At 35.7% G+C, this 11,513-nt stretch overlaps 1 protein-coding gene across 2 annotated transcripts in view; it reads right to left on the reverse strand.

The window, feature by feature from the left end:
- Positions 1-4,382: 4,382 nt before the first annotated feature.
- NEXN (nexilin F-actin binding protein) overlaps positions 4,383-11,513 on the reverse strand; it is a 34,154-nt gene continuing 27,023 nt past the window's right edge. For both annotated transcript variants that reach the window (XM_007458714.1, XM_007458713.1), the window contains 3 exons: positions 10,937-11,158; positions 5,493-5,678; positions 4,383-5,232 (listed from right to left, as the gene is read on the reverse strand). In XM_007458714.1, the coding sequence (XP_007458776.1) occupies positions 4,861-5,232; positions 5,493-5,678; positions 10,937-11,158 (780 nt within the window). In that variant the 3' untranslated portion in view covers positions 4,383-4,860. The remainder of the gene's footprint in view (positions 5,233-5,492; positions 5,679-10,936; positions 11,159-11,513) is intronic.

The raw sequence follows: 11,513 nt of genomic DNA on the forward strand, positions 1-11,513 counted from the left end.
TGAAAATGTTCAAGCTTTTTTTTTCTTTTTTTTCTTTTTGCAGTATAGATAAGCTTTGTTTTGTAAATGCACAAGTCCAATCATTGAATCAACTTAATTTTTTTATGTACTTAAAATCATTTTATTACTCTATAACACTCATGCTGAAGTTCTGATATTTTGTTGAAATCCATTGTTTTACTCTTTGCATATTTGTTGGCTCTTTGCATATTAATATATTAGACTACATGCAAATACAGTCTGTCTTGCCATTGTCTGTTGAAGTGCAGGTTTGATCCAGCCAGTATAGAACTAGCTCTGTAGGGGTGAGGAGGACTGTGCTGTGTATCATCCTTGATTGTGTTCCTTCAAGGAGCATTGCACTGTAAGTACATCAGAATGACAAATTGATGAACTGCAACAGTATCTTTTTGTCAATGTTCCACATAATGCAAATGCCATACTTTGTGTGAATATTATGTTGGAATACAGTGCTTATATCTTGGAAAACCATAACTGCTTCTTAATTTAACATAGAATAATTCATAGGTCTGTATTTTTTTTTTTAAAGTGAGCTTAATGGGTAAGTATTTTTGATATGCTTTAGCTATAGCTAAAGAAAACTGATCATTAACAAAGTTGAATAGTATTACTCATTGGTGCTCCTAAAATATATTGTTTTTCAGTGTAAAACATGCATATCTTATATATTAATATGAAAGACTTGAAATGTGTCAGACAGAGTGGTTTTCAGTTTGCAAATATTAAGCAATGTAGTGGTTTTAACACCATTTCCTATATATATATATACTAGTTCTTTCATTGGTGGGGGAGCACCATTTGCTGTTCTGAATATACTATAAAGAAAGATGTGCAAGGACATAAATGTTGAGATTACTTATAGGGTAGAAAATAGCAGTACAGTTCATTGTAGATGTTTTGAAATGTTTTTTGACTGTTTTATAGAACCTAGAGTGACTTCCCTTACCCTTATTTAGATATGGATATGTAGTTCTAGCTTCAAGTTTAATAGTTAAGGAGTTATCTGTTATCTTTAAGAGTAGGGTATTGATGTGAACAGTTTCAGTATTTTGCATGATACTGTTTTATAGATTAACTTTTAGGAAAGTGGTACATTTATTAATTAAACTGAAGAGATAGTTCAGTTGGATTCAATATCATAACTCACAAATTGGAGGCTGTTGATTTTGATTCATTTAAGGTTTAAAATCTTTATTAATTGCAAACAGTGCAATTATTTATACTTCACAGTGCCTTCCCAGACCTTCCACCTTAGGTTCTGCTGCAAAAAGCAACAGGTAAGCACAACCTAAGGACATATATAAATAAATATTTCAGTACATTAATGTTGTCCCTGTGAGGTTTTTGTGGTTGTGTATTCAAAAGCAATCTGCTACTGCTTCCCCAAAGTGTATTTTGTTATTTATGCTACCATTTCAGTGGAAAGTCTTTAAGTTGTTCAAACAACTGTTTACATTTCTGGGTAATGTTTTTTATTTTAATTTTTTAAATTAAAATGGGAAAAAATGATGAGTAGATTGCTGCTGTAATTAAACTACATCCGAACTTTTCCCAAATATAGAAGAATTGTTAAAATTTTAAAAAGGACAAGTACGTAGTTTTCAAGATTTAGGAAATCATTTGGTCAGACACTTCAACAGCCTTCACAATCTGTTTATGATTGACAAGACATTTTCTTTGCCCTCCAAAGCTACGGAGTCTTTATTTTTTTCTTATTCTTGAACTGTAGTAATTCAGTAAGGACATTATGGGTCAAGAATTTCATTATGACTTTTTTTTAGACAATTCGGTTTTCATAACTTTTTTATATACACTGAAAAAGGAAAAAATTATAAGAAATACTGGCAGTATGTTTTGGTAAAGGCATGTGCATCAGTGAAATGTTAACTGTATAGCAAATAACCTTTCATAATCTATATAGCAACCAATATTTTTCTGGTTTATAATACTTTAATAACTGACGCTGCATTTTATTTTTTGCCAGTTTAAAATGTTTGTGTGTTCTTGTAGATGATTTTAACTGGTACATATTTTGAGTTAAGATGAATGTATTAAAGCAGCATCATATCAGTTTTGTTTATTCGATTTCTAAAATGTGCTCATCCTTTTAAAACTCCTGCTTATCTTTGCAACAAAGAAAAATATTCAAAAATACTGCCTTCATTTTCACACACAGTGCTGAAGATGCTGCAAGCACCAAATCATAGCTCATAAAATCAGGTCCTGAGATAGTTACCCATAAGAGGAATCCTTTGAGTGTATGCCATTGGTGAGCCGATGAGCATGGACCATAGAAGGGCTCAATGTAGAAGGTAAAATTGGCAAATCATAATTGAGAAAAATGAAATGTTTTCCCATACATAATATATGGTATAGGGTGTAATGTACCTGCTTTGATCACTTTTCATTTTAAAGTGCTATTCACTTGATCTTAAATGTTCCATGAACTGTTAAATTTTGAAAGTTATGTAGTTATTGCACCACATTTATGTGTGTGTATGTGTGTTTTAATAGTCCATGATAGGTATGTTAAGATTGATATTAAGGAGCTCTTTGAACCTTAAGAGCCTGTCAAGTTTTGGTTAGTTGTAGTTTGCATTTTTATAAAAGAAAATACATATGAATGCTAATAGATATTGGGGCATTGTTTCTATCTCATGAGAATTTTTTTTATTCATTATCATAAGCCTTCACTGATACTGCAAGCATTTTTTAAATGGCGCTAATCTTAACCTTGAAATAAATGGAAAGCAGAAAAGGTGAGCCAGTTGATTTGAATGCAATGGATGTTAGGAGTGGTAGAAAGAATGTTTAGCTTGAAATTGATTTATTTTATTTAGCACTTAAACTTGACAATGTGTTTTTGTTTTTAAGATTTCTTAGTGTGGTAGTACTTAGAATTCTTATGGTTTGATGTTTCTTTTAGAAATGGGAAGTATACTTTTATTTTTAATTAATGAAAATGGTTTTAATACTAAAACTAGTGGTTTAATACTAGTTGTTTATGAGCATTGTAAAATACATCCTTAGACAGATACCTTAGTAGTTAATTACAGGAGTGGGTTTGGATAGGAGTAAACAGAGTACCTTAAGAGGGAAATAGAAATGTATTCAAAGTGATAACATTTGTTTGAATACTCTGCCAGGAGAACCACTTTCTGCCTGCAAAGTTATGTTGTCTAGAATAAGGTTGTAGAAATTACTAATTAATGAAGATGTCTTTATTTTCTGAAAATTCTGCCTCACTTTAAAATGTATTTTAACAATACCTAGTTAAAGATAATTTTGACTCTGAAAATAACCTTATTTTTTGTTTAGTCACTTGAGTTTTCTTGCCACAGTAAACTTTTGAGGGATTTTTTTAAATTGGTGCTTTTAAGAAAGCAAATAAGTCCCAGGATTTTATTTTCTTCAGTGATACCCCTATAGAAACTCTTAAATGTATTTGCACATATATATATATTTTTTCTTATGCATGCTCAATGCATTTTCGTCCTGAGAAAAGTGTTCTCTACAGAAACTACCCGTGTAAAAAGAAGATTGGCTTAAAATGGCTACTGTGATGGGAACAGTGTCTTAGGGAGATGCAGCTTGGACTTGAGGTAAATTGAATACTTTACAAACTGTGGTTTAGAGTTTGCTTTAATACCATTGTATGTAAAAGGGTACATGATTGCTGTAATTTTGTATTGATTATGGTTTCCTCAATAAAAAAATAAATGTACATTGGTGAATATTATAAGGAAATGTTCGTCTCTTTTCTAAAATACTGAAAGACTTTTTTTTAAATACAGAAGTGACTTTATTATGGGTTTACATTGTAAAATAAAATTGTCTTCCAGACAATTAAAATATAAAACAACTTGATTAGTACATGGTTCTAATTATTTACAAACTCACTTTAAAAACTCAAAATTGAAGATTGTGCCATTTTTCCCTAAATCTAATTCTAGATCTTGAAATCTTTGATTATGTTGAAATTGTTTTCTCCTGCATGAACTATTACAAAGTTTTCTCATTAAAATATAAATTTTTCAGACAAGGTCACAACATAAATTTGCTTTTATAAGCTTGAATATATATCACACACATTTGAAAAGTACGTTTGATATTCTCAACACTCAGAACTCTGTATTAGGCAGTGGTTTCCATCAGATTTGCTCTGGCAATTGTTTCTTAAAAGTCTTTAGTTTTTTTGTTTTCTCCACACAGAGGGAGAAATGACACCCCTACCCCCTCATATCTCTGCTTCAGAAAGACTCTGAAACTACAACAACCAAAATGATAAACTACTGAGGAAAAAAGCCCATTCAAATTGATAGGTTCCAAATTCCTTAACTCAGCTATTTCAGACTAATTTTAGGTGTGAATAGCTCATAAGTCGTATTCTTTCATGCAAAATATGTCCGATTTATGATTTTTTTAAACATCATTGCTGTAAACATGGGAAATACGCAGCCTTTGTATAGGTTCTGATAGAAATAATTGAGTAAATTTCCCACTTGGCCTTATTATAAAATTACACAACAACGTATACTGCGTAATGTGAATCTGGTGCTCATTTGAAAAGGAAAGAGGTACTTTTCAGACGAGCTTGTGTTGTGAAGACTGTTAGGGAAAGGAATGAAGAGTCAGCATAGTGGCACTTCCAGTTTCCTTTCTGGCCCCGCCACAGAAAGGATGGATGCAGTAAGAAAGTCGGGGAGAGAGGGTGTGTGTTCCAGGGAGAGGGAAGGGGACCTAGTAGTCGTCAGCTAAAAAAGAGAGAAGAAAAGTGATTTTTTTTTTTTAAAGGAAAACATTTTTAAATAGAATAAAAGTTCTAGATTCAAAGAGTGATTAATTCTTACTTTCAATGGTAAGAATGCAGGTACTAGCTGCAGAGCCTTTATTGTTCACTGCTTTACACATATACTCTCCTTCATCTTCTGGGAACGTTTCTGGTAAATAGAGACAGTAAGTTTCTCCTCTTTCAATATATTGATAGTCTTCTCCATCCTGCAATATTTCTCCTTCAAACCACCATGTAATTTCTGGTTTGGGTTCTCCTGTTACTTTAACAGTAAATCTAACTGGCTCACTGTCTACAACTGATGTGTTTTTTAGAGGCTTCTTAAACCACGGAGCTCCTGATCTGGTTTGCGCTTCATCTTCAATGGTGGAGCCATTCATGTTGCAGCTACCCTCTTCTTCCTCCTCCTCTTCTCTTTTCTATAATAAAATAAGTGCATTCAAGTTGGCATTTATACTATAGTACTATTTTCAGGACAGTGGTTTAGTAATAGAATTTGGAGGTAAATATATTTTTCCTCCCAAAGTAAAGAACATATAAGTATGCTTACTACAAAGTATTTTATAAAACATTTTAGTTACTTGAAAACTATTAAAATGTTTTTTTAATACCTCCTCATGAAACTTCATTGTTTTTAAAAGGTCATCTTTGGAAAATAAAGGAAATATAAGCCTGGTACCTTTTGTAGTGCCGCATCAATTTCCTTTTGTTCAAACTGCATGCGTAATAACTTCTGCTCTTCAATTCTTCTTTGTTCTTCTTCTTCTCTTGCCTTAGCCATTCGTTCAAATCTAGCTTTCATATTCACTTTATGAGTAAATGGAGCCTCACTTTTTTTTGCAGGCTTGATATCAACATCTTCTTCCTTCACAAAAATGGGCCAAGAATAAGAATTGTTTTCTAAAAACCAGCAAGAACTGAGATGTTAATAGTCCTGAAGATGTCTAGGCACAAAATAACATGTTTGGTTATGCCTATTTGCCACACTGCAGACATGGAGATTTTCACCATCCCCCAATTTGGGAAAGATGAAAGTTTCATTTGTGAACTATTTTCTTAACTATTGGAATCCTTTTCTCCCAATGTAAAGATCATACATTATCTTTGGAGTCCTGGTGTATTTATTTGCCCAACCAAATCTCAGTGCTTGTTGATACTGAGTAACAGAAAAGGGTGAGGATATGATACATTGTTAACAATTATTAAAATACTTCCTTCTTGTTAGAGTCTCCATATCACTCTTCACCCTACTATGTAATACAGAAATGTAATTTCTGTTATTTCCCACTTCATGATTTCTTTCCTCACTCTTCTTTGTTAATAACTGAGATGAATTCCATTCAACAATTTATTGATGGGCAATGGCGAAGAATGTTTTCAGGTAGACTAAACAGGACGACAACTATTGAAAGAGGCAATGGTGGAACTTGGGGAAATCATTGAGGTGAAGTATGGTTCTGAGTCAGTCTGTTTAGGGGTGAGAGAGCTGGAAGCCATGAAAATAAGGGAGTAATTTAAGAGCAGAATTAAACTGTCAAATAGTGTGAGTCTGTAAAACCAATTTGGTGATGATGAGATCACTCACTGGCTTTTGATAGCAGTTTTAGTAGAGTGGGGTCTTATGGGTACAGTTAATCCATGGTTTCAAAAGTACTTTAGTTGTAGTCGACTCTTGGTTTCTAAACTACTTAGACTCTTGTGGGTCTATCTGGAAATCCCACCACTTATATTTCACTGTACTATGAGGAAATTGCTTCCAGGTACCACGTGCAACCAATAAAGGAAATTTTGAAACAAGCTGTAAAATAACTGCCTGTATAAGAAAAATCTTGGTTCATCAATGTTTTACATTAGTTTGAGGTGTTGCACCGCAGCTCCAATGAATGTAGAAGGAGGAGTTAAAAGTAAGTTGGATAGTTTTTCTGGTTCTCCTGAATCAAATTTTTATTTGATACTGGACAGTGCTAGAACATCAGACACAACCAGAGACCTAATGGGTAAATTCTATTGTTAATGCCATTATTTAACCTTCAGTGGATAAACATAAAGCCTGACTACCATTATTGTTAATGAACAGTGTTGATATGATTGTTTATTATTATATTTAAAAGATAGGGTTAAAAGTACATGTTAAACAGTGGTTTGCTTGCTTAACAAGCAAAGTATTAAACTGCAGTTTTAATAGCAGGCTTTTCTGAGACTTACATGGAAAGAAAAATGGACCTCTTTTTTCAGACTTAAACAGTTATTGTTATTCTTTGCTTACAAAATAAATCCTCAGGATATTTCAGCAGGCACAATAACTGCTATTCTGACTGAATCCCTCCTGGTTAATAACTTGCCTTCTGGATTTTTGGATAAAATTTTGTGTAGGGCTTCCCTGGTGGCGCAGTGGTTGGGAGTCCGCCTGCTCATGCAGGGGACCACGGGTTCATGCCCCGATCCGGGAGGATCCCACATGCTGCGGAGCGGCCGGGCCCGTGAGCCATGGCCGCTGAGCCTGCGTCTCCAGAGCCTGTGCTCCGCCACGGGAGAGGCCGCAACAGTGAGAGGCCCACATACCGTAAAAAAAAGGGAAAGAAAAGGATTCATCATAAGTTAACTGGGAGAAAGTTCATGAACAGTCTTTCAGTTATTGAGTACAGTTGCCTTTTCTTGAATCCCTGAAAAGCCAGGTTAAAAGTTGCCAGGAAATGAATCTACTAAGAGTCACGTTATAAATGGAATGATCTTTGTTCTAGAGTCTAGGTGCATTCTTAGCAGGGCATCGATACTCCAAGCATGTGGATATTACAGGCAACCGAAATAGGCAATGAATTTGGGATAAAAACGCAAGGAATGGTTTTGGAGTGCACCTTGTAAAATCTAGATAGAATGTCAAACACACTAAGGAAATTAAGTGGTTTACCTACCAAATGTTAGTACAGGTTAAGGGCTACAGGAGCTGGGATGGAATTCTTAGATTAGGTAAGGTTACATGAATGAGTTAGGCCTTGAAAGGTGTCTGGAATATAAAGAGAAGGTATTTTCTAAAGGAGGAAAACAAATATATGACCAGGTGGGAGGGGAAGATCCTACTCTGGAAGTTGATTATACTCAGAGCCAAGACTATGCTAACACAGGATCTCAGTGACCCTTAATCTAGAGAGATATGATAGAAGGAGTGTCAGGTTCTACACAGGAGACTCAATTTGGGACATCCTCATGGATTACAGAAGATCAGCCAGGTCCTAATCTCATATCCTTTTATACGAGTCAGTAATAGCATTAAAACAAGAATCCACCTACCTCATTTATTTTACCTACAAATTTTATAGGACTAGGTATCACTGCTCTGAGGTTTCACTACCTTTTTTAAAAAATAAAAAGAAGCACATGCATGCTTATTTAAATTCTTTACCTTATGTGATTTGTCTCTAAAGGATCAACTGATCTTATGGCCCATCCGTCCATTTAATGTTGGTGTTCTCCAGGGTTTTATCGTTCACCTTCCAACTATTAACTCTCAAGGTGGTTTTATCTACATCTATACTTTGAAACAATCTGTAGCTCCTGCCTCTTCCCTGAGCCCAGTACCTGTGTTTCAGACTGCCATTACCTTTCCAAATATAGCTCAAACTTCACAGGTCCAAAATAGTTTATTCACCCCTCCCTCCTCTCCTGACCTCCTGAATTCTCTGTAGCATCATCTAGTTTCCCTGGTAATCTTGAAGCAATGTTAGGCTTCTCAGCAACCACCTGCCTGTAACTCAGTTTTGTTAAAGTTGGGTCAATTTTTCTCCCTTGCCCCCAACTTCATGACCATCTTCCAGTTTATCCTCCATGATCCCAGGATTCTGTAAACATAAGCCTTTTATTACTCTATCTTAAAACTGATTATTTGGGCTTCCCTGGTGGCGCAGTGGTTAAGAATCAGCCTGTCAATGCAGGGGACACGGGTTTGAGCCCTGGTCCGGGAAGATCCCACATGCCGCGGAGCAACTAAGCCCGTGCACCACTACTGAGCCTGCGCTCTAGAGCCCGCGAGCCACAACTACTGAGCATGCGTGCCACGAAGACCGTGCTCTGCAACGAGAAGCCACTGCAATAAGAAGCCCACGCACTGCAACAAAGAGTAGCTCCCACTCGCCGCAACTAGAGAAAGCCCGCGCGCAACAAAGACCCAATGCAGCCAAAAAGAAACCTGATTATTAACATTGTTCCCGGATTATAGTGCCCACAAGGTTAAAAAGGCCCTTCAGCTAGCTGCAACCTAGTTTTACATTTTATCCTATCACCTATTATATGAACCTTTCCTTTGAACCTATTTTCCACTCTGCCAGATAAAGTTTTACAACCTTCCTGTTGACTCACATTGTCCTTCCAATCTGGAATGCTTTCCCTCTTTAACCGAAACTTCTATTCAACCTTCACATTCAGCTAAAATGTCATTTTCTCAGCCCTGTTAAACATCTCCTAGGAATACCGATTCCATACTACTTGATCCCATAACACTAAATACATAACTATCTTAGCACTTAATAACAATTTTAATTGTTTTCATACATCTCATTAGGCTGGATTTCTTGAAGGCATATTATATTCACTTTTATGTACCCAAAACTTAACATAGGGCCCAACATAGAAGATATTAAAAATAGCAATGGCATTAGTTTTTAGCTGTGACAAAATGGTTTATAACCCAGTCCCTAAGTCCTTATGTTTTTGTATATGTTGCAGTAAGTTCAGCTGCATATCAATTTAATTGATATCTGGATGTTCTACAGCATCTCCATTTGTCTAGCTTGTGACCTCTCTTCCTACCAAACTCCTATGTTCCCCTATTACCTAGTATACCCAGTCACTTTGATTCCTCTCCACCACCATTTCCAAGCTAAGTCTTGCCAGTTTTGTATCCTACATACTTATCAGTCCTCTCCATTCCAGTTCTAGTTCAAATCCTCATGTTTTCTCTGACCACCCTGTACAAAATTGTACCACATACTCTATAGTCTTTTACCCTGCTTTGTTAATCTCCATAGCTTTTATTTACTACCCAATCATTGTTTTCCATTCCCTGTCTCCTGCCCCACACCTGTTAGATTCTAAACACCATATGAGCAAGGACTGCAGGTTTATTCAATGTAGTTCCAGTGTCCAGAACAGTCTCCGGAACATAGTAGGCTTTCAAATAATTTTTTAGTGCATAAATCTAAAGCCATCTTTAGCTTCAGCATGATCTTGCGATAAAGATGCCTATTTGATAATATCATTCCATGTTTTAAAAATCCCTTCATTGCACCCCAATAAAGCAAAGTTCCTTAATATGGCATCTAAGATGGCTCATCTTGCCTGTGCTTGCGTCCTCGTCATCTTTTGCTGTGCTTGCACTCTACTTGTCTCAGTAATAATGAATTGCTTATAGTCCTGGAATTTGCCCATAGTTTCATCATTCTTTTTATTCACCAATCTCCTCTGAAGGCCCTCCCAAATTCCCATACCTGTTTTATAGTTAAATGTATGATGAAAATCAATTTTTAGAAGAATATATGTTAAATATAACATGAAATGGCAATTTTGACAATAAGTTTTCCAGATCTTATTTAAACCAATATTCATAATCATGGAATTAGTCCTTAAGCTGGAAGGGCCATTATAGGTCATCTAGTGAGTGCCTCCTTATTTTACATATGGAGGTACTTCAAATTCATGTCACCTGAATTCTGATTTAGGCTCTGCCACTGAATGATTGGCATGACTTTGAACATATCATATAGGCTTTGTTGGCCTCATCTTTAAGAAAGTAGGTATGAATCATCTCCGGAGTTTTAATATACACTGGTTCTACTGATTCAAAGTAAAACTTGTGCCAATAAATATTTCTGAGCTATTTTTGCTAAAGTGAACCATTTGATGTTCACTGTAGGCTTTAATTCTTATAAAAGTCATTTTGGAACAATGCTAGAGTTGGGAAATCTTTCAAAGTCTCTTAAGATCTTAATGTGCTTTTGCTATTTAGTTCCAAGATTATTATATACACTGATGGTTAACTGTAAATTCCAACACTTATTTCAAAGTCAGTGTTATTTCCGTTAAGTTCATCATCATTACTGAACTATAACTGCTAAATATAAAACAGTATACCTCATGAAAGTTTTCTGCTTCTCGCTCTTTAATTTCAAGATCAATTGCTCTTCTTCTTGCTCGTTCTTCTTCTATCTTTTTCTGTATTTGTTTTTCAGACAATTGTCCAATTTTTTCAAACTTGCTTTTTAGATTTTTAGCTTGAATAGAGCCACTCCTTTTCAATTTGATTAATTCTTCATATTCTCTGCTCAGTTCAAAGGTTTCATTTTCTTCTTCTTCCTTCAAACAAAAATAAGATTTTTATATTAAATACCAGAAAATTAGTTTGTACAATAAACCATCCAGAAAGCTCACTATTATTTGAAGCCAAAACGAAATGTTAAATAACTTCCTCCCTAAACACAGTGCCTAAATTTACTAATTAAAAGTAGTGCTAGGGCTTCCCTGGTGGTGCAGTGGTTGAGAGTCCGCCTGCCGATGCAGGGGACACGGGTTCGTGCCCCGGTCCGGGAAGATCCCACATGCCGCAGAGCGGCTGGGCCTGTGAGCCATGGCCACTGAGCCTGCGCATCCGGAGCCTGTGCTCCGCAACGGGAGAGGCCACAACGGTGAGAGGCCCGCGTACCGCAAAAAA

Source organism: Lipotes vexillifer, unplaced genomic scaffold, assembly GCF_000442215.2.
Source record: "Lipotes vexillifer unplaced genomic scaffold, Lipotes_vexillifer_v1.1 scaffold419, whole genome shotgun sequence".
NCBI classification, from domain to species: domain Eukaryota; kingdom Metazoa; phylum Chordata; class Mammalia; order Artiodactyla; family Lipotidae; genus Lipotes; species Lipotes vexillifer.